General features: G+C 42.7%; 2 protein-coding genes across 7 annotated transcripts in view; both read right to left on the bottom strand.

Annotated features, from left to right (window-relative positions):
- Positions 1-7,982, bottom strand: part of DHX33 (DEAH-box helicase 33) — a 28,526-nt gene extending 20,544 nt beyond the window's left edge. Inside the window, exons 1-2 of one of the 3 annotated variants that reach the window (XM_043499320.1) lie at positions 7,854-7,931; positions 3,236-3,297 (exon numbers count right to left, since the gene is read on the bottom strand). Coding sequence is in view for 1 of the 3 variants with exons in the window: in XM_038375897.2 (XP_038231825.1) it covers positions 2,405-2,612 (208 nt within the window). In the remaining 2 variants the exon portion in view is untranslated. Of the gene's footprint in view, positions 1-2,404; positions 2,756-3,235; positions 3,298-7,853 lie in introns of those variants that run through there. The other 2 variants (XM_043499321.1, XM_038375897.2) reach the window with 2 other exon arrangements.
- DERL2 (derlin 2) lies at positions 504-23,936 on the bottom strand. 4 transcript variants are annotated; one of them, XR_006276173.1, is made up of 9 exons: positions 23,749-23,886; positions 21,287-21,352; positions 18,650-18,723; positions 18,023-18,116; positions 17,239-17,434; positions 15,596-15,686; positions 7,854-9,285; positions 3,236-3,297; positions 504-2,149 (listed from the first exon to the last, which is right to left on the bottom strand). XR_006276173.1 is itself a non-coding variant. In XM_043499322.1 (8 exons), exons 1-7 carry the CDS (start codon positions 23,839-23,841, stop codon positions 10,721-10,723), a joined length of 639 nt encoding a protein of 212 aa, XP_043355257.1. In that variant the 5' UTR covers positions 23,842-23,864; the 3' UTR covers positions 8,275-9,285; positions 10,684-10,720. The 4 variants fall into 4 exon arrangements, 2 of the variants coding, with proteins under 2 accessions (XP_043355257.1, XP_038231690.1); XR_005289354.2 differs by lacking the exons at positions 504-2,149; positions 3,236-3,297 and adding an exon at positions 15,295-15,447 and having other exon boundaries at positions 8,275-9,285; positions 23,749-23,864; XM_043499322.1 differs by lacking the exons at positions 504-2,149; positions 3,236-3,297 and adding an exon at positions 10,684-10,745 and having other exon boundaries at positions 8,275-9,285; positions 23,749-23,864.

Below are 23,936 nucleotides of genomic sequence, written 5' to 3'. Positions count from 1 at the left end.
AGCAGTCAGGGGACAGGGAACGGTGGGGAGGTTAGGATAAGTGTGAGAGTCCCGGGAGGCCTGCAAGGGGGCGAGGGTGTGGATAGCGGACTGGGAGCAGGGGGGTTGGATAGGCGTGGGAGTCCCGAGGAGCCTGTCAGGGGCGGGAGTGTGGCTAGGGGACTGGGAGCAGGATAGGCGTGGGAGTCCCGAGGAGCCTGTCGGGGGTGGGAGTGTGGATAGGGGACAGGGAGTAGAGGGTGAGGCCCTGGGGGGCAGTTAGAGGCGGGGAGTGCCGGGAGGGGGCAGTCAGGGGACAAGAAGCAGGGGGGTTGGATGGGTCAGGGGTTCTGAGGAGGGCAGCCAGGCAGCAGGAAGTGGGGGGTGTTAGATAGGGGGCGGAGACCAGGCTGTTTGGGGAGGCACAGCCTTCCCTACCTAGCCCTCCATACAGTTTTGGAACCCCAATGTGGCCTTTGGGCCACAAAGTTTGCCCACCCCTTTGCTAATACATCCCAGAATGATGTTTGCTTTTGCAACAGTATTACATTGTTGATTCATATTTAGTGTGTGATCCACTATAGCTCCCACATCCTTTTTCTGCAGTATTCCTTCCCAGGTAGTCATTTCCCATTGCGTATTTGTGCAGCTGATTATTCCTACATGTAGTACTTTGCATTTCTCCTTATTGAAATTTCATCCTGTTTATTTTAGACTATTTCTCCAGTTTGTCAACATCATTTTGAATTCTAATCCTGTGGTCCAAAGCACTTGCAACCCCTTCCAGCTTGGTATTGTTCGCAAACTTTTTAAGTGTCATCTCTATGCCACTATCCAAATCATTTATGAAGATACTGAATAGAACCAGACCTAGGACAGATCCCTGTCCACCCAATATGCCCTTCCAGCTTGACTGTGAACCATTATAACTACTCTCTGAGTAGTACGAAAGGGATTAAGGGAGGGATAGAAAGCAGCAATAAAATTCCTGGCTTTCCCCATACAATTAAGTCACTGCAAGTCTTAACTGAGAACCTTGGGTGCTTGGCTGTTCCAAGCCTCATGAGAAGTAGGGAGAACTGCCCTGGACTTGTTAGTGCTGTGCCTTTCCTGGAGTTTGTGTCCAGCATTCATGCTGGCTGCTGCAGCATTAGATTGGCTCACAACTGCCTATGCCCTGGCCTCCAATACCAATATTATTTCAATAGTAAATATATCTTCACTTCAATTAAAAAAAAAAGAAAAAACCTCAAAGTCAGACACCATATATTATGAACAATCAATCTGTATCTAACTACTAAGGGCACATTGTACCTAATTACTAACAGCACTTTAGATTATTAACACTCAAACAGTTTGAGAAAAAGCTTTTCACTATATGTCATACATACATGTGGTTCTCCATCTGAAAAAAATGAATAAGACTATGAACTCTCTGGGACAAGGACTATCTTTTACTCTGTCCACTACAATGGGGCTTCATATCTACTGGGGCCTCTGGGCATTCCCATGACACAATCAGCTTCACTTCCCAGCATAGAAAGTTTGGGTTATGAACACTGTAGGGAAATGTTTGTTTGGACACAGCAGTTTCTTTTGGAATTGAAGAAAGAATCCACATAGACTTTGTAAATACTTATTTATATCTTTCTACAGTACTAATATGACCCCCATCACCACAGTATCTGAACATCTCACAATCTCCAGTGTATTTATCCTTGAAGCATTCCCGTGATGCTGGGCATTGCTATTTACTCCATTTTTACATGGGGAAAACTGAGGCACGGAGGAAGTAAGTGATTAGCCCTAGGTCACATAGGAAGCAGAGCTGGGAAGTTGAACCCAGAACTCTCAAGTCCTAGGCTAGTGCCCTCACTACTGTCCTTCTGCTCTGCTATACAAAACTAAACTACGGGCCAAGCCCGAGTCGCCCACATCCCTTTTCACTAATCCAATGTCTCAGCGATAGCTGTGGGACCAGACTCCTGGGCAGAGGAGGAAGGAGTTACTTATCTGCCCTGGGAGGAAGAGACCTGTCTGCCCATCTGTGTCTGTGTGTGGTGGTGGTGGTGGTGGTGGTATGGTGGGGGAGAGAGAGATAGGGCTAGTCCATGGGGCTCGTTAGCCCACCAGAGTTCCTGGCAGGCGAGGGTGGCACGAAGGGCTCCTCCTGCCAGGGGAATGGGATGCTGAGTGCGCCCTGGGAGACAGCCGGGGGGTAGGGAAAGCCCAGCAGAGGAGGAAGTAGGCAGAACCCCCTGCTCGAGTGGGGACTGCGGGGGGCTCCCTGGTGGAGCGGAGAACGGGGCACTCGCAGCCCCGGGCCGAAGGGGGGGGGTGTCTCTCCCCGCCCGTGGGACACAGGGGCAGGGGGTCTCGCCCAGTCCTGCCCCCAGGGAAGAGGTCGCTCCCGGCCCGCGCTCACCGATGAGGATGGCGCTCTCCAGGCTCCGGAGCTGGCTGAGCAGCGGCCCCCGTGCCTGGAAGATGGGGAGGCTCCTGCGCTGCGTCTCCCCGGCGCTGGGAGCCAGCGGCGGGCGCTTGGCTCCCGGCGGCGCCAGCAGCATGGCTCTGCGGGGCGGGGGCGCCAGCTTCAGTCTCTTGGCCGGGGGCAGCTCGCCGTCCTGAGGCATCGCCCCCGGGCCGCGGCCGGACCGGGCCGGACCGGGATCAGCTCCCACCGGAGGACATGCGGCCGCCCCGCCCCTCGCCCACGTGTTACCGCTGCAGGCCGCGCACAGGGATTACCGCCCGGCTCCGCGACACGCCGCCTGGGACTACAACTCCCAGCCTGCCCCGCTCCCGCGGCCTGCGCCCCCCTAGGCTAGAGCGGGGCAGGCTGGGAGCTGTAGTCCCCACAGCCCACAAGTGGAGCATGCTGCAGGGTGGGCCTGGCCCGGGGACCTTACCCTGGCCCCGCTGGTTAGGGGCTGTCCATAAGTTACATAAGGTATTAGGGGGTGGAACCTTAATTGTGGTAGTTGTGTCACTGTTACAAGGAGGGGGTGGGTCTTGAAAAAAAAAATCACCAAAAAATATAATTTATGGACAACCCTTTACTCTATCCTCTTCCCCCCAGGCTGCCAGCTACTGGTTAATAAAAGTGTGAGAATGTGTGTAGAGAACACACAGACACAGGTAAAGATTCACCTGTGTGCACCCCACCTTTGCTATCTCAACTTTATACTGATAAAAGCCTATGCCTATGGATGGTTTTAAGGCTTCTAACATATCCCATAATAGGACATCCACTTACCCAGCCTGTTGCCACACCCACAGGCATATGCAGGTGGTGTTCAGCATCTTGTCTTCAACCACCTGAGGAGCGTGAGAAGAAAAAGAGCATGGAGACAGAGCACTGGGGAGTGTGTGCTCAAGCCTTCAACCATACAAAGAATGATGGAAAAGGGGACAAGAGAGAGGCGCACTGGGGAAATCTGAGCTTTCCAGCACAAAAGAAAGGGGGTGGGGTAGGTGGAGAGAGGACAAAGAGCTAAATTTAGGAGTCAAAATGAAGACGATCTGAAATCTTGGATTAGAAAAGAAAACAGAAGAGGGATATACAGATGAAAGAAATGTGCCAAGCAGTTCCAAATGGCTCCCAGGCCTAGAGTTCTGGCTGGTGTCCCTCCACAGAGGGCATCTGACATCCATGGTCACCACATTCAAAAATACACTGAAAAGTGGATCAAACACACAAACATTTACCACAGAAATAGGCTTTAAATGTCCCTTTTAAATACTATTTCTGCCCTTTTATGCTAAAGACATCCACTAACCCACTGTTATGCTGAGAGATACTGGTAGCAATCACAAACCTCTTTGAAACAGGGTATGAATGTACCCTGCAATTAACATAATTGTCAGGATGAGTTGATCAACACCCCCCCAGCACCTTCTTCCCCCAAGACAAAGGAAGGGTTATGAACCCACACAAGGGTTTTGGATTGTGTGGGTGAAGGGGTTTTTTGGCTATTATTTGTTTTTTCTCAGGGGGTGGGGTAGAACAGAAGAGAGAGAGGCAGAAGCAAAAAGTGAGGAAGCCAAGCAGTAGCTTGTGAGAACAATGAGACCATGGAAAAAGCTAGAGAGAGCTTTTGGGTCTGGTGCTGGCTAAAGAGGTTCTGAGCTGTAAGCTAAGAAACTGCCCCTTTTTGGTTTTGAATCCTCCTGCATTTGGAGAAGCAGGACTTTGTACCTTTCCCGATAAATAAACAAGACGGCAAAGAAAATGGCAGATTCTTATCAATTTCTGCTTCCAACTGGAACATCCCCAGGACCCTGAAATTTGACTTGCCACTTTTCAAACTCAGAAGCTACAGTACCATTCTTTGGGAACATTTCTATCAGAAGTCCTTATGGGAGACTGGGCTTAGGACTAACACTTCTTTTCTCTGTTCTGATGGAAGGTCCAACTGAAATGTGGAAATTTCTATCTCCTTCCTCCAGAGAGGGAAGAAAGCAAAAGATAGTGAATTTAACGGTGAGGACAGAGTCACCTAGCCTAATGGAAATAAGGTCGCCCTGTTAAATATCTCAATACTAGCAGTATCATCTTCTGCAGTTCACTTCCCCTTCGAATTAACTAATTACTTTCTTAAAGAATAATGTCACATGGCATGGGGGAATGGGCAGTTTATTTTTATTCTTAAAAGTGTACAAGCAGCAGCTTAAGCATAAGAATTCTGGAGTCCTATTTCTGAGTTTTAGGCCCAAATATAACATGACATTGGGCAAATTACATGTCCCCTCTCTCCATTATTTCACCAGTATTGGGCAGTCACCAAAGATTTATAGCACTGGAAGGGAATTTGAGAAGTCTTCTAATCCAGTCCCCTGCACTCAAGGTAGGGCTAAGTATTATTTAGACCATCCCTGACAGGTGTTTGTCTCACCTGCTCTTAAAAATCTCCAGTGACAGAGATTCCACAATGTCCCTAGGCAATTTATTCCAGTGTTTAACTACCCTAATAGGTAGGAAGCTTTTCCTAATGCCCACCCTAAACCACCCTTCCTGCAATTTGAGCCCATTGCTTCTTGGCCTAGCCTGAGAGATTAATGAGAACAATTCTTCTCTCTTCCTTGCAAAAACTTTTTACGTACTTATGTTATGTCCCCCCCAAAGTCTTCTCTCCTCCAGACTAAACAAACTCAGTTTTTTCAATCTTCCCTCATAGGTCATGTTTTCTAACCCTTGAATCAGTCTACAGAAGAGCAAAACAAATTTCTCCAATTTGTCCACATCTTTCCTGAAATGTGGCACCCAGAACTGAACATAATACTCCAGTTGAGGCCTAATCAACGTGGCATAGAACAGAAGAATTACTTCCTGTGTCTTGCTTACTTGCTTGCTACCATGCTTCCCAACACACCGCAGCAAATAAGCTTACCTAGCTGCACTGAAAGAATACAAAAATAACTAGCTGTTTTAGAAAAATACTCCAACTTCAGTTTGGGATAATGCTGACTTTGGAATCTGAAGGTGGGAGAGTCTCAACCAAAGCTACCATTTTAGACTCACAAATGAAACAGCTGAAAATAACTATGGCTAGTTCCTTATCAGTAGCCATCACACCATCTCCTACACCATTTGTGGAATGAATATTTACTTCAATAAAGTGTGAGTGCCTGAGGTTTCAAAGAGATGAAGCTTAAGAGAGTTTAAGAGACAGCTTTCCAAACTAAAGTATAATACAAAGGCTCTGATGTGGAACAATCACTATCACGTATTGGGAATCTAATTTGGCTAAGCAAGTGTTTTCTGCAGTGGTTCTTGCTACTATTAAATATTTTATGCATGCAATTTATGAAGTACAATACTTTTCCTCATTTAAACTTTGACAAGAGGTTCAGAGGATGAGCAGCTTTGTTTTTAGACTATGACCAAAATTCTTCACACATTTGTTAAGCACTTAGCTAGCCTATAAAATGTCTTATGAACACGCAATCTGTCTCATCACCTGTAGCCACCTACCTTCCTTGAATGTCTTCAAGGAAAGAAGAATGCTATAGAAAGTGCTGTTGGCAATTTGAGACACAGCACTCTCACCAGTAGTACAGGATGATGTTTGGGGAAGCAGTGTTCACTTACAGTCATTAAAGACCGTTTGGCATTTTTCCACAAGAGTAAGGTTATTATATATTTGGATAACTGCATTCCACCTCCATAAAATTTTACAGCTTCTTAAAGTGGTTGTATGTCCTGTCAAACTGTTGTTTACAATTTCTCAACACTATTATTAGCAGCTATAACCTATGGAAGTGGTAGAGGTAGTTCAGCCTTTGGTGAAATTTAAAAGAATAGCAGACACAAAAAAGGGGGCTTCTTCCTATTTTTAGTTCAACACATGATTTCTCTCTCTCTAAAGTATATGGTTGAGTTATTATATGACTACAACGGGGAATACTGACCATTTGAAACCAGAGAGGGAAGTCTGGGAAGCCAGGCTACCCTGTTCCTGGAGTCCCAGAGCAGACAAAGGCCTAGGGAACAGCAGAGGCAGAGGCTGGAAGAAACAGGTGGTCCCAGAATAATAGTGTCTGGAAGAAACCAGGACCAGGAGCCTTGTAGCGTAGAGTGGGATGGGGCATGGCTTCCTTACCCTCCACCCATCCAGGACAAATTCTGGGAAGGAGAGCAGCATATAATCTATGTCTTCCCTCATATGGGTGTAAAAAAGCTTAAAGAGATTAAAAAGAAATGCCAGAAAAGAGCACAAGTAAACAGAGCTAGGAAGCAACAGGCAATGAAAAGCCATTTTATACTATCATAAGCCAGCAGCTGTCTCTCTAGCCGCATAACTCAGGCAAGCAATCTCCTCCTATACTTCCTATTTCTTTATGATAGGCACATCTCAATACCCCATGCAGATTTACTTCAACATCTTCTTTAATGGAGCAATAGGCCCATCAGCCACTGATCTGGCCTGCAGCTTGCTGGTACTTAGCCTGACAAGCCTACCTCCCCTTTATGTTAAGTGAAGGCAGGGGTCTGGGTCGCAGGAGATGGAACTCACTGCCCTGAAACAATATCAGCTGCATAAAAAAAAAAATCTATGGTCTGGAGATGAAGGAACTGGTTTTGCTCCCCAGCAACATAAGTGGCTTCAATTGCAAACAGTCCAAGTTTCTGAAAGTATTAAAATATGGGAAGATGCAAGGCATAAAGACTAGACAGCATCTGAAGACAGCTACATCATGAGGTATTTCAGGATAGCTTATATGTCATTCCCTCATCTTGTTTTTTGATGATGCCTCTAACACCACATTTCTATTAATATGTTCTTTAAAACTTGACTTTGAGTACAAATTTACAGTAAATAACTGGAAAAAGCAGCAAGTAGTTTCAATAGACTAGCCTGGGTCTTGATCCTTATGAATGCATGCATATGCTTCTTGTTACAGAGGTGAGAAACAGACCTCCCTTTAACAGATAGATTTGGGTCCTCACTACAGAATTGTCCTTTAGCACCAACCCCTGCATGCTAACAGTCCACCTTCAGATTAATGAGTCTCTATTTAAAAAAAAAGGGAAAATGACTAATCAAATTGCACCCCCCCAACCCAGACTCCAATACTTTCTTACCTCTCAAAAGGATAAAAGTAGGATTTAAAACACAGGCCAAGCCATTTTCTAGACCAAGAGATTTCTGTAAGACTCAGACTCTTATTTTTAGTGATACCCTGCCATCTGTACCAATTTCCTGTTATACTGAGATGAAGCTTTACTGGCAGTTACTGGCTGATGGAAGACCATGGAGAACCACTTGGTTGAGATATTTGAGGTCTACAACTCACCATCAGCCCCCACCAAAACATCAGAGTACACACATCGCACTCAATTTTTGAAATTCATGATTACTATGGATGGATACCATCAGTGATCAGAAGTGGGATACGAAATCTGTCAGACAAGTCAGTAGCTCAAATCCAATCCAGGTAAGCTGGTCCATTCTGTGACAGCTGTTCAGTGGCCTATGTAAAATGAGTTGATGTTACTCCAAATCTTGTTGGCTAGATGTCCACAGCCCTCTCATTGGCAGTCTCTGCAGCGTTCAGGGACTGAATTTAGCACACAGCATTAACAACCCTCTACTCTACAGGTCGTGGCTGAGGTATGTTGGTGAGGAAACCTAGAATTGTTGCCATGTCTCCAGGGCTGTCACTGATACCTTTTATTAACACCAAAATACACATCAGGGACCTTTCATGTTTGCAGCAGGCATCTGTTAAACTTTCCCTAGCCTTGTCTTCTTTTCTACCATTTCCCTCAAATCAACAGATTATGCAAGAAGGTAACAAGCAGTCACAAGACATTTTATTTTATTCACTCACTATCTCAAAGCTATGCGTATCCCAGTCTAAGAGCTACTAGTCTAAATTATATGGGAAAACCTTTCACAGCAGTCTGAATAATTTGCTGACCACTTTGAAAAAAAAGGAGCTAGATTTTTCAGAACTATCCATGCATATTTGTATTTGCTACTGCATGTATAAGCATGTCAGTGAAATTCATACCTGGCCATTTGCACACATATAGTTCAAAATAATCTGGATCAAGATGTATTCTCAGCCTTCAAGGTAGGTTCATAATAGGGCTCTACTGGAACTACAGCAATCTACTTTCATAGAATTAGCAAGGTAAAATTTGCACCATCCAAAATTAAAATCCTGTCTGACTCAAAAGAAAACAGGCTTGGAAATGTAGTGTATTTTGCTTCATACCAGCCTTCAACAACGAGAATAGGGAATCACTTTAAAAGATCTCACACGTCTGCTTTTTATCCAATGAGAAAAAAGTTACAGCCAAAGTTTTATTTTGTCCCTCAAAGTTTCCCATACAGTTTCCTGTAACAAATAACTTGGAAAAAAGGCCTTAGAAATATTTTTAAATGAGTATGCATGGTCTTGTTAACTGAAGTTAACAGGAAATGGTTTCCACTTGGGTTGGTTGGGTTTTTTTGGCTCTACTAGATTATGCTTTCAGTACCAATGCAACAAAACCCCTGGTGTAGAGAAACACTGGTAGTCTCGTGGAAATGTCTTGGATTAGTTAGACTGCCACATCATAAAGTGCTTCTTGTATTCAGAATCATAAAGCTGTAAAGTGTCCTTTCTGCAACAAGGAGTAAGAGAATTCCCAATATGGTACTTCAGTTTAGTTCCTTCCAGTTATGTCTGGATATTGGCACAGCCATTTATTAGCCTCCAAGGCGCTGACCTTCACCCCATGCAAATCCTCCTGGTCGCTCTTCGGGCAGCGGATTGTAATTGGGATCATCTTCTGGTGTATCAAACATTGCTTTCCTGAAAAGCAGAAGTTATATGTAAATACACAGTTCACACTTGAGGCAAGCAGTCAATGTAACATTCTCACTACAAGATACAGTATGCAACAGTGTCAGTCATTTAAATCCAAGTCACATTTGTCCTCCAGTTGAGATCCAATCAGCTCATATGGGGCAGATCCTATGGTGCAAGCCGTTCAAAATTAAAAGTTTAAATAAGATGATCATAAAAGACTCAAGTTCAAACATGCCTTACTCCTAACAACAGGGTTAGTGAAGTTGAATCGGTGGCCTTGTCTACAGAAGCCACTTTAGCACATCTCCAGCAAAATATATCTAAACATACTTAAAAGAACAGCATTAACATTTTTCTTAACCAGCGGAGACATGACCCAACTTAACCAAATTTATAGGAACGTGCTACAGAGTAGGTGGGACCAAGATATTGGGTGAAGTATTTTAAAGACCACCAATGAGGCTGGAATAATTAGTCAAGTCCTTGATTTACCTCAAAAACCTTCAGTATCCTTTCACTAACAGCCTCTATAAATAAGGAGTACTGGTGGCACCTTAGAGACTAACAAATTTATTAGAGCATAAGCTTTCGTGAGCTACAGTTCACTATGCTCTAATAAATTTGTTAGTCTCTAAGGTGCCACAAGTACTCCTTTTCTTTTTGCGAATACAGACTAACACGGCTGCTACTCTGAAACCAGCCTCTATAAATATAGTTGGTAACCTAGTTAACAGCACAGTTCAGCCATAACAATTCTAGTCACTGAGCCGTATCATTACCTTTTGGCAAGAATCCTATAAAGAGAAAATGTAAAATTTTCTGACTAATGAGTCTAAGGCTTGGTCTACATTACAGAGTAAGGTCAACGCAAGGCTGCTTACATCAACCTAATTATGTCAGTGTACACGCTACAGCCTTGCTCCCTACGTAAGTACCCTACTACACTGACATAACTCCACCTCCATGAGAGGTGAAGGGCCTGTGTCGGTGCAGTTGGGGCAATGCAGTGTCCCTGTAGACACTGCATTACTATGATTGGCTGTTGACTGGCATTCTTGTCAATCTCTCGGCCTCCATTGGCTGCCCTGTGGCTCCTGGCACCCTCGCCGGGAGCCACTTGGACTCTGGACGCAGAGCCTGGGGGGCGGGCAGCCAAGAGCCCAAGGGTGAAGAGGGGGTGCCAGGCGGGGAGCTGCGTGTGGAGCAGAAAGCCTGGGATCTCAACCCTCCACACTGCCCCTCTGATGTCAGTGGAAGTGCTCCTCATGAGGACATACAACACCAACAGTGTCTGCAGTGGTTGTAAGTCAACCTAACATAGGTCAACTTAAGTTTATAGTGTAGACATGCCCTAGGATTCAGGTCACTAGGCAGAAAGATTTTAAAGCAATCCAAACACGCCTTCTTTTTGATTGGTGTCTGGAATCAACTTGAAGCTCTAAGGTTGCTTGCTGGTTTCCATGCTGGATAGGAAGGAGAGTAAGTATTAATCTAGGCAAACAAAAGACTAAGAAGGTTTGAATACAATTAAATTATTTAACTTGCTAGTCAGCATGGGTGCATGTCAAATGCAAAGATGGAGGATGAATAATTGTATGGGAGGGAGCAGTAGGCATGTTGATTGGAGGAAAGAGCCTTCAAGTCTAATTTCCAGACATGATTCACTATTATAAAATGTTATTGCCCTAACAACTGGAAGACAGGAACTCCTAGTTCACTCTGTGCCATGTGTTAAATCAGTTGCCGAGGGAACAGGTTTATGTGTAGTAGCTCTTTATACTTCCGAGATGAAAACATCTCAGTCTTCCACACATTTTAGTTTGGTCAACTAACAATTTTATAGTTATCATTTACATTACTACCAAAATGGAGTGGTTACTTACCTTTAGTAACTATGGTTCTGAGTTACTGTTGTTGCCCATATGGATTCCACAACCCACCCTGCAATCCTGCTTTTTTGCCGTTCTCTTTATCTGGGATTCTGATAAGCCAATGGACACTGCTATTCAAAATATTCTAATTTCACACACACATGCACTTAGAGTGGGATCTACATGAACACCATATTCTAAGAACCACCATTGTTTCCTGGTTCTGAGGTGGCTACCAGAAAAAAAGCCACATTTATGTCAACCTCTGGTGTTCCCATGTGAAATACAGCAGAGAGTATCTTGAAGTAACAGCTAATTATGAATTTCTTGTCATTTAAAAACTGTCTTCCTTGCCACCTAGTTTCATGCTGACCAAGTCAGCCAAAGCCACAGTTAATTCTCACTACTTATAAACTGAAAATTATATAAACAGCACAACCGGATTGAAGGAATTTGAAGTAAAGATATATGCATGAATCTGAAACTGTCATGCTCAGTGGTTGAAGCAACAAGACTCAAGACAGGTAAGGAGAAACTTTGTATTTTTCATATGAGCTAACCTTAAAAGCACTTTCAAAATTCCAGAGGCACCCTCCTCGAAGCCAAGAGCAGGCAGCTCAGGGAACAAGGGCAAAAATAGGCTCCAAAGTCATCTAAGTACAAAGGGGCATACTGTACTTGTTAGTCTGAGGGGGAACTAGTGAACAGGAAGTGGCAGCCAAAGAAAAGGAGTCTTCACATCAGTCAGCTGCATGGAAACAGATGAGTGAACAGTACTGAGCAATGAAACAAGAGGACATGGAGGAAAAGAAGAAAAACCATGAAGAGAATTCAAACTAGCCATAGGAAAAAAGGGCAAAACTCCCCTGTTAGCCAATACATATGTTGGGCAGAATATTATTACCAAGTGTTGGGAAGTTATGTGAACTGTATATTATACTCTCCTCACAATTCTGTTCACGCATGTCAAGTATCCCATAACACCTTGCATTAGCCGAAGTAAACTTTGCCTTAAGTAAAGAGGAAAAATGTCAGTATCAGGACATGAGTGTGTTACCACAGAAACAGGTAGGGAGTTATTCTCCACAAGCCATTACTGGAAAGTCCCAAAGGAAAAGGATAAGATATATGATTGTTCGAGCCTGATACCAACCTAAGTGCCTTCACAGCCCTTGGTATGTGAAATGCACATGTTCAGAACAATGACAAGGGACACACCATGGTACCAGAAAAATAAAATAGAAAGATGATTGGTTAAATCTAGTTTCAGATTATGTACTCAATATCTATTACTTATAAACAGATGGATATAAAAATATAGCTTTAGGAGTGTAACTTTGAAAGCGCATCTTGTGTAAGCTGAATGTAACAATGCTGCATGAGATGGCTTCCCAGAGATTGGTATTGTGTTGAACCTTTTTCCTTTACTATATTATTATGGGATTATGGCAATAAATCTGACTGATACAGGTTATCTGGTCTCTTGAATATATTTCATAACAAACCTAAGTGTGGTCAAACAATTAACTATACAATTTATCAACATCCCACAGTTAGAGGAAGTCCTTTGGGAGAAGTATACACACAGAAAATCAGACAAAAATACATAGAGAATGAAGGGATTTCAATTTCATGGATTCAACTGAAACATGAATAAATGATAAGCAATAGGCAACATCAATTCAAGCAATTTGTCAAGAACAAATTACACCAGAACAACCTAATTTCCTTCTTTGAATACAAAACAGGAAACAACAGACTAGGTAGCAGGTACTGCTAAAAAAGATCTAGGGGTTATAGTGGATCACAAATTGAACTAAGCCAAACTGATGCAATTGCAAAAAAACTAATATAATTCTGGGGCATATTAACAGGAGTATAATATGCAAGACAAGGGAAGCAATTGTGTCCACTCTACTCAGCACTGGTGAGGCCTCAGCTGGAGTACTGTGTCCAGTTCTGGGTGCCACATTTTAAGAAAGATGTGGAAAAATTGGAGAAAGTCAAGAAAACAACAACAAAAACGATAAAAAGTTAAGAAAACCCGACATATGAGGAAAGGTTAAAAAACTGGGCATGTTTAGTCTTCAGAAAAGATAATGATGGGGAGGCCTGGTAACAGTCTTCAAATATGTTAAGGTCTGTTATAAAGAGAATGATTAATTGCCCTCCATAGTCACTGAAGGTATGACAAGAAGTAATGGGCTCAATCTGCAGCAAGGGAGATTTAGGGTAGATATCAAGAAAAACTTTCTAACTAGAAAATCAGTTAAACACTGGAATAGATTACCAAGGGAAGTTGTAGAATCCCCATCACTGGAGGTTTTTAAGAACAGGTTACACAAACACCTGTCAGAGATGGCCTAGGTATACCTGGTCCTGAGTCAGCGCAGACGGCTGGACTAGAGGACCTCTTGAGATCCCTTCCAGCCATACATGTTTATTATTATTTAGAATTAAATTACTGTAGGGTGGCACTATAGACTACTTGGAAGCAGGGAAATTGTGGTGCATGTAAATGAAGAATGATGGGATAGAATAGTTATAGCTTCCAATTAGCTTTATTAAAAGATGTAAGGATGAATTTCTTACAGCTAACATTTAAAGAACAGTATTTGGAGAAGAAATAATAGGTCAGTGTAGTACTAAATATCTCTTCATATCTATGGAGAGCTGTGAAAACATTAGCTGATCTTCATAATATATCAGAGATAGACAAGTGTCTCCATTTCACAGTTGAAAGGCTAAGGTACAGAGAGGCTGACTTGTTAAAAATCAACAGAAAAGTCTGTAGCTCAGTCAGAATTACAATTCAGGATTTCCCAATTCCCAAAATCATACTTAATCCTGTAGATTATACTGCCAATCAAACCAGTTTAAGAGATTTCACCTCTGTGGGTATCTGTTTACCAAGTGCCCAAAATCTACCAAGTAATTTACAAACATAAAGAATTAGACTGGATATAAAAAATTATACCCAAGATCAAAACTTGAGCAAAGAAAGTGAGAGTAAATTTAGCTTTCCATCTTTGGCAGTAGTATAAAAGTTTGTGCTGTTATGTAAGGCAAACACCAGCTGACTCTAAAATAGCTAAAGGAATTATACGATTATATGTTCACAAAAGGAGTGACAGGACACTTAGAAATATTTTCAAAAAGGAGGATGGAAAATACCGAATTGAAGACAAAACTACAGCAGACACATTTAAGAAGATTGCTATGTCTGAACATTCACAAATTCAGGACATGATAGGATTCATAACCAGACTTCTGAACAAAGCGACAACGAAAGAAACTCAAGTAGTCCCAAAGTATTGGTGATCAGACACTAGACTGGACCTTAAGTGAAGGAAGCCCTGTGGATAAAATCACAGAACATGAACTGTCCCCCACTTGGTCCACAGGCATCCACTCTACCAGGTGAGCCAAAGGGAACCTCCCAATAGCTGATAGCTTATACCCCATCTATATGCGGGGGAACTGACCAGCATAGCTATTGCAGAAAAACTATTCCATTATAGCTATTCCAGTACGGTTTATCCTGCAGTATCTCTTTTGTGAGAGCACTCTATTCTGGAATAAGTGATTTTATTCCAAAATAATTACTCAGATATCAAAGCAAAGTAATTATTCCAGAATAAAAATCGCTTTTATTCCAGAAGAGTGTCCTCATGGGGGACTTTTCTCAACAGCTATGCAGTCAGTCAATTTTCTCATGTACACAAGGCCTTACTTATTTAAAATATCAGGTTTAGAATATCCTGACTCCCCAGAACTCAAATCTAGACAGGATCAACTCAGCACTACAGCATTCTGAAGGTAAAAATGCCAGGCAGTTTGAGGTCTTAAAAGCTGAGATCTTGTCTGCTCTACACAGAGAATTTTCAAGAGGTTTACCCCTGTCCTTCAGGAAAGTTCCCCATACCCATTCTAGTGTGCAGTGTTCCAGTTGGTTACAATTCTCTGCCTAAGAGGTGAAAAAATATGAATGGCACTGTGTGACCAGCACATGATCACAAAACACATGATAGACTCTTTTGGATGGTGGGGAAGGAAGGGGGTATCTACCCAAGTGTAAAATATTAGCCACGTTAAGCTTCTTACTCATTTTGTGTATTTTACACTCTGAACTCATACTCACCTCATGTCCTAAAATGGGTTTCTTTAACAGATTCAGATATATTTGGTGCATAGTTAGCATAGGAGTTCTTGGATCTTTTCAGAAGTTAGACCAGGTCTTAAGAGTGTCTTTGGATCCTCTCCCCCTCTGGCAACTGTAATACCCATGTGGCAACTACAGCAATTGATTAAATGGAACAGTATGATGAATTCAGTGCTATTTATCTCAAATTTCCAAATTCAGTTGGATTTGAATTAGTTTAAAAAAACATTGTGTACAAACACATTTGTCCATGTGCTCCAAATTGGAAGGTAACACTTACAAAAGAGATGGTGTTTTCAGAAGCCGTCCACCACCAGGCTGATTAGGAAAGATATCCTCTAAGAAAAAATATATATGTCCAACTGCAATCCCTAGAATCAATAAAAAAGAAAGCTGAAATTGAACTGGTGACTTTCAATATTGCCATTATACCACCTTTAAAATGTTTCAATAGATTTTTCATAAAATAAAAAAAAAAAAAAAAGACAAACTGTGTGTTTGATGCCCTTTGTAAACAGCATGATGTTAAAAGGAACTGAAGTAGCATGGTACATACTCACTGCAGTATAAAATACTAGAGATTAAGGGCCATACCAGAAGAGATCTATAGCATAGTGAGTCATACAAATACAAGCAAAAGTCTGTCACAACCGTCTAAACAATTTTATGGTATGTTTTCAGTTGTACTGACAAAAATGTCAGAATACAAGCTGCCTTACACAATTAAGTCTCATGCCCACAATCAGCCATATATATCTGGCTCTCTCCAAGTAATGCAGAAGCAAAACACTGCACTACTTGGAGGCATTACAACACAAGAGTAAGCCACCATATATAAGAACAATGAAAACTGGTAGAACACAGTACCCTGTACATCAGAGCATGTAAACAATTACACAACAAAAAATAAACAACATGTAAACAACACAACAAAAAATAATCAAGTGGCCTCCTTGCGGCTTTTACATTTTTTTCCCCCTATCTGAAAGGGGTTAATAGAAACACTACCAATGAAATAAGCGGACTCCTTTAGTTAAAGGTTTGTCACCTTAATCCCTCAGAGTATAAAACTCATTATTTAGCTAAGGTTCCATTTCAGAATGAAAAACTTTTTCAGAAGTCTTTAATGTAGAACACTGTTTCCTCTTCCAAAAGAAATATAGAATGTATCAGATAATAAGTTGTTCACAGCACTTTGGAAAACAAGTCTTTAAAAAAAAAAAAGATGAAATATCAGAAATACCAAAGTTACAAATACTTGTCAGATGTGTACCAAGATAAACTGAGCAAGACAGGCAGAGGTAGCCTTTGGAACAGGGTTATGCAGTAAGACCTCTCAGATTCCACAAAGAGTACTGGATCTGTTACAATCAGTCATGCAATAAGCCAATCCCAGACCATTGCTCCAGCTCTGAAGACTTCCCCAACCCAGTTTCTTCTCTAGAAGGGCGGCCCGATTTCTACTCGGCTGTGTGCAGTGAGCACTTCTGGATCTGAGGTAATTCCAAAAATCCTCATCCTAGCAATCAAAGCACTTTCTTTTGAAATACCAGTGGGGCCAGTACAAAGGATTATTGATGTGTGTGGAAACTAAAGATTCCCAATGCGCACACCTGATTAGAAGAAGTGACTCACAGAGGGGGAACTGCTCGTGAGACAGGAAAGATTAAGAGATCCATCACCTAAACCATCCAGGCTAATCCTGAAACCATAACCAACCCTGTCATTTGAGGCTTATGGATATCTACTTACCTCTCTAGTAGTGCATTAAAGCACTAATATGGCCATAAAGAGCCAACATGGCTTGATAATCTCTTTCTCTTTGCAGGAAGAGGTACTAAGTAGGTGGAGAAGAGACTTTACCTACCAGCAGTTTATGATGGAGTGGCCAAAAAGTCTAAGGATTTCATAATAACTTCTTACCCAAAAGATCCACAATGATGGAGTTCCCCAGTAGCAATGAAAAGCCCATGAGTACCCAGGGCAAAAATGGGGCCTGGAAGATGAGAAGACCAAAAAAGTTCATACGGACGTAGGGATTCCTGCGGCTCCACACATACACGAGCATTATTGTAAAGGCCTGACCCAAGAAAACCAAGTTCACAAACAAGCCAAAAAGCTGACACAAATAGTTAAAGAAAATATCAGTGCACATATCAACTTGTAGAAAATTAAAATATGAATATTGCGATGAGAGGAACCTATGGGCTGCAGAAAAAAAAATCATTTTGGAGGCCACTCATGGCATCAACAAAAACAGACATACTGACTTTTGATTCTATGGTTTTCCAAATAAACAACTTAAATATTTCCTCAGTCAAACCAGACACCTATAGATTAATCCCCCTTAAATACTCCATGCTGCAAATACACTATGAGGGATTTATTATTACAGAAGCTATTTTACACACAGTATCTATATTGTGTGGGGAGGGGGTAGAGGGGTAAATTCACCAGGAGAATAACATTTCCTTCAATCCTCACGATAATACTTGTACAGTTAAAGAGCATCTTTCAGTCTAGGATCTCATTTTTATAGCCTTAACTCAAATATTAAAGTGCAAAAGATCAATTCCAAATTTAATAGTAACCACAAGATCTGAAAAGTTTTGAAGCCCACTTAAAATAGAGTCATTCTGACCTTATTAAACTTTCAAAGCACAGGGTTTGTGTTCTCCGTGTTAATGGTAGCTGTTAAAAAGGATACAGTCATTAATAGTCCACCAAAAAGGAACATAAATACGAAGTCTGCTGTCCGACCTCGGAAAGACCCCTCCTCAAGCATTCGGCAGTAACGATATCTGAAGGTGTAGGTCAGGAAAGTCTGATACTAAGTACATTCAGCAGAAAGATTAAAAAAATCAAACAGCTTTTTACATACCTTCACATTTATATGTAGAATTCCCAAACATCCTTCACAATTGAAGGATTTTTATAGTAGATTATCAAGCAAGTATTGAAATTGAATGAAGTAAATTTGATGGTCTCAGTCCAGTTCTGAGTTAATGGACAAATATTCACACTACAGAAAAAATACCTGCCCGATTAGCAGTCTTACTGGCTATTTTAGTAGAAAAGTCCGGCACTACAGAATGAATTCTCATTCCTAGTACTGTGCATTCCAAATCAAGATTGAAACAATGAAAGCTCACTGAAAAAGAATTACTGAATTAGGTATTTAGGGTGAAATCCTGGCTCCACTGAAGTCAGTGGCGCAGAACTCCTACTGAGTTCATAATGTGGTGCAGAACTGGACCCTTATTCAGTGTGGACACTGACACCCAGCAAAGTTTTGCATTCCAAAGAGGTGAGATACACTTGTTATAAAGGATACAAAAAAATCATATTAAATAAAAAATTAAAACCAACTGGCCCAAAGAATAAGTAATTTGTAATCAACCTCCATACCTGTCAGAATAAGAGGAAAACAGATAAGACAACTTAAATATAAATGGTACTCATCTCAAGTATTTCTCTACACAGAGAATACAGAAAGAAGTTTCTGTTTAATCCACACAAGCTAAAAGAACTTTATGAACATGGCTTTTGAACATTGTAATAGCCAATTTAATGATCAATAATCTGAGACTCTAAAATTCAGTAAACCTTACTACTTTGCATTAAAGACTTGGGAATACATTGCTACACTCAAATTTTCCAAGTAAACAAAGGCATATTTAAAAGCAAAGTATACTATAACAAATATATTTTGTTCATCCTGGCAGCAGTTTAGTTTTAATTATATGCAATACTTAATAGTATATTTGTAAATATACGGTAACGTGTTATAAAAATAGCAAAGTCTTGGTCTTATAAGGACTTCATGACAGCACTTCCTTTTGCAAACAATTCTTTGCAGAGCAGAAAATTGAAACACTAAATTTTGTACAATTACTGGGTTTGCAGAATAGGTGAGTGATGCATCTTCAGTTCTACCATATCAAAATTCCTCTCCACAATGAAATACAAACTTGGATTGAAGCAAGATTAGTTTATCTTTAGGAATTCAAAAAAATTAATCTGTCCGAGGTCAGTATGATCATTTAGAAACATAATTCTGCATGAAGTAGGAATAAGGACAGCTTATCAGTTTGACAATTCAGCTGTATTTCAGAACAAACAAGCTTTCATTGTAAGCTATTTTTTAGCTTTGTTATTGTGTTAACAGTTGAGCTGAATCAGTCAGACACATCCTGGACCTTGAAACAATCTTTCAGAAGAATCCTTAGTGTGATAGGAGGTATTGCTCCTTCGGATGCCTGCTCACTTGACAAGAGCTGGCAGGCAGAAAGAGTGGCTAAGCACTTGGCAATCTAACTTTTAATCCATGTGAAGACTGCCCAAAATTTTATCAAGTTTATTTGACTTTTAACACTGCTTTAGCGTGAGCACTCTGTGTAATACGACAATACTACCTAGAGTACTGCATCTGAAATTATGTCCCCAAAACAAGACAGCAGAGCACCATCACCCAAAACATACACACTGCAAAATGGAAGGAAATTACTCTGCAAGTTAGACTGAAAACATGTAAAAAGAAAGATTACTCCTGGGGAAATTCTGCACCACTACACATGCGCAGAATCGATGTCCCCTGCAGATTTTTTTGCTTCCCTGCAGTAAAATGACTTTCTGACAGGGAAGCAAAGGGAAGCCACAAGAGCGGTCATGCGACCCTCCCCAACAGTATGTTTCAGGTGCCCAGGGCAGCCAGCAGAGAAGTAAATCACTGTGGGGCAGGAGGTGGGACTGGGGAAAACCTGGCTGGTGGCTCCTACCCTGCGCCAGGCTCAGCTGCTAGTCCCAGCTGGGTTGGGTAGGACAGGACTTCCTCTTTCCCAGCACGGCATCCGGGGCCAGGTCAGACCCACCTCCAGATTTCTCCCCTGGCTGTAGGAAGCTCTGCAAACTCGCAACACAGACACTTCCTGCACCCATTGCTCCTCAGCTGCAGGGGGAAGGATTCCTGTACAGCTGCTCCCCCCTCCACCCAACCCCAATGCATCCAGACCCTCCCGCCAAGTCTCACCTGCCCCCCTGCACTCCGAACCCCTCCCCTCGATGAGCCCCACTCCCACTGCACTTGGACCACTGATATGACCCACATGCAACCAGGATCCCCACCCACCAAGCCCCAACCACCTACACCTGAATCCCCATCCCACTGAACCCCACTCCCCAGCATCTGAGCTCCCCACTGAGCCCCCCACATCTAGACTCCCCTGCCAACCTCTATTCCCCCACACCCAGACCCCCACTGCTGATCCCCAGCCACCTTCACCTGGACCCCCTGCAGAGTCCCATTATCATTGCACCCAGAACCCCCCAACAAGCCCCTGTGCATCCAGATACCCTCCACACCCAGATCTCCCACTGAGCTCGCACCCAGATTGCCCCACACAGAACCCTCTCAATCCACACCTGGATCCCCCCCACACTTGGATCCTGCCTTGCTGAGCCTGCCTGCCCACAACGAGGGGCAAGGCCCTAAGGTATTTCTGGGGGCAGGCTGGGTCCTTGTGCTGTGTCATTGCTGGGTGCAGCCTCACCAATGAGTTTGTGTCCCAGCGGGGAGCTGCAGCCATCTCTGCGCAGCCCAGTGGCCTGTGCTCCCCAATGCCATGCGGGAGCCTTCATATTTATTTCACAAATAAAATTTGCAGAATTTTAAAATATCGAGCAGAGAATTTTAATTTTTTTGGCGGAGAATGCCCTCAGGAGTAAAAGATAGCTCCACAAATGTGTGTGTAAGCAAATACAGTTTCTTAGCTACTGTTCGAACAATGTGAACTATCAAAGCAATGAGTTTTTACCACTACTTACCTTCACTTGAATGTTATTAGAAATCTTGCAGGGGAAAAAAAAAGATATTCCAATATACTCAATGTGCAGTTGTGAAAAACAAATGTGTTGCAAGCTTAATACTTTTCTTACAAGGATGACACATTTAACATTCAGAAAAAATACTTACTTGAAAGTGTTTAAATATTAATTCAGGGTTAAAATACAGCTGAAATGGTGTGATTAGTTCTAATTGCTGAAATACAAGAGAAAATATGTGACAGGATCAATCCATTAATGTCCACTTCATTTACTGTAGAGACACAAATAATCTGTCATTGGTACATTAATATTTCATGTTCTCTTATTTTAAAAAGTATGTGCAAAGCCTAAATTCAGCCAACATATACAACCTTATGTTCCTTTTACAGTCACACCTGCCCTCCTCCTCTGCCTCCCCCATTTTGTCCTGTGCCTACCTATCACACCTTAGTCCTGTTTAGATTTCAAGCTCTTTGGTTTAGTGGCTATCTTCTATTTTATGTTTGTAAAGCACAAAAGACAGCGAGGCTTTGGTCCAGAAATCTGGATTTGGCTCATTTCACATCTAAAAAAGTTTCATTTCTTATGCAGGGCTCTGTAGAGCCATGAAACAGCATAGTCTGGATGGGGCCTCTGAGCACTACTATGACTATATCATTATTCATTACATAAGGCAAAAATTAATAATCTTTCTGCTTTAAGGAATGTCAACATCTTATATTTTTTCCACCATATAAAAGCATATTCCCCCCTTTAATCTGAGAAATAACTACTGGACGCTCACCCTAGTTTCACCCAAAACCACTGAGTTTTCAGAAGAATTTCTTGGCAAAGTTTTTCCTTCTCAACACTCCTTTCAAAATAATAGCTGTTTCACAGCCTTCCCAGGACACAAAAACTTCTTCAAAGACTACATCCAACATTTATGTACGGTGCCACTAATGATATGTTTAAATTGCACATTATGCATACGTGTCTAGAACATAAGAACGGCCACACTCGGTCTGACCAAGGGTCCATCTAGCCCAGTCTCCTGTCTTCAGTGGCCAATGGCAGGTGCCTCAGAAGGAATGAACAGAACAGGTAATCATCAAGAGATCCATCCCGTTGCCCATTCCCAGCTTCTGGCAAACAGAGGCTAGGGACGCCATCCCTGCCATCTTGGCTAATAGCCATTGATGGACCTATTCTCCATGAATTTATCTACTTTTATGCACCCCAAGAGCTCAGATGGCTTCAAAAAGTGATATTATATTACATTATATTTTTTAACTGACACGTTCATCTTAAATGAGCACGTTTTTAGATTATTTGTGTCCAGTCACTTGAATGTTGAATTTGATTTAGTTGGGGATTGGTCCTGCTTTGAGCAGGGGGTTGGACTAGATGACCTCCTGAGGTCCCTTCCAACTCTGATGTTTTATGATTCTATGAATGTTGGAAACACTAGCAACCAATTTTTCACGTACTTACTTGGCCATCACTTTAGCAACTGTCACTACTATAATAACCATTTTATGAAAGGGCTCTGTCATATTTTCCACACTTCTCTAGCGGCCTCATTAATAAAAAATTTCATAACTCTAGCAAAATGCCGGCAATGGATGGGACACCATTGTGCTGGGTGCTTAATTCTGCAGAGGCACAGAACGATAGCGAAACACTCTACACCTCAGAGTACAGCGGCTCTGTATTATAGCTACCCGAGAATGAGTCTCGGAGAACTGTCTAATCCCCCCCCTCACAAAACCACACATGCACAGCATCTCATGTGGGTACCAGATTCCTTTTCAGTCCCTGTCCTTATCTGTGGTGTAACTGTTAAATGTTTTGCTGCCCTCACCCATTTCAGTGCTGGTGGGTTTGCTTTTGTTTGTGCATTCAGCACAGGCTGCATGTACACCTCCAGAGGCTCCTACAGAAGTGGTTCTCAACTAGGGGCATGTGTACCCCAGGGGTACGCAGAGGTCTTCTAGGGGGTACATTTTACATTTCTAGGGGGTAGTTTTACACCAGGCTACATAAAAAGCACTATAGAAGTAGTACAAAATAAATGTCATAAAGACAACATGAGAAAGTCAGTTTTTTTTCTGTGGTAGCGTGCGGTGACATTTTTGTATTTTTATGTCTGATTTTGTAAGCGAGTAGTTTAAGCAAAGAGAAACTTGGGAGTATGCAAGACAAATCAGAGTACGGAAAGGAGTACGATAGTCTGGAAAGGTGGAGCACCTCGGTCTTACGGGATAAGGAAGTGACAGAACCACCAAGTCCTAATCAAGCAGGCAACGTAACCCCCAGCCTGCAGGGTCGTTTCAACCAGGATCGCTGTTCGGCGTCTCTGCAATGGACCGACCCAGCCACCCGGATTCAGAACCGGCAGAAACGCGATGGGGCGGGAGCGGCAGGGGAGAGCGAGGCTGGACTCGGAGACCAAACCGGAACCCAGCCTGGCCCTTGCTCCGCTCGGCCACGCCTCACAAGCGGGGGCGAACCAGGACGTAGCCCTCATCCCTCCCCCCAGGGGCGGGCGCTCCAGCTCATGTACAGCGAAGGGGGGGGGAGAAGGGGGCCCTCAGGCCCACCCCGCTGTCCCGCACCCTCCTGGCTCACCACGGCGGCAGTGGTGAGGACGCAGGCGGTGGTGTAGGCCCTCGTAACGGGCGGCACCTGCAGGTACTCCTGCCGGAAGGTCTGGTACGCCATCTTAAAGCTCCACTTCCGCTTCCGCCTGCGCGCGGCTCACCTCATTTCCTGCCCCGCCCCGCACGCTACACAACCAATCGGCGCTGCCGCCCGGC

This window comes from Dermochelys coriacea, chromosome 17, assembly GCF_009764565.3.
Source record: "Dermochelys coriacea isolate rDerCor1 chromosome 17, rDerCor1.pri.v4, whole genome shotgun sequence".
In the NCBI taxonomy this organism is placed as follows: Eukaryota; Metazoa; Chordata; order Testudines; family Dermochelyidae; genus Dermochelys; species Dermochelys coriacea.
Note: the sequence above shows the minus strand (reverse complement) of the source record. Positions and strands in the feature narration are given on the sequence as shown.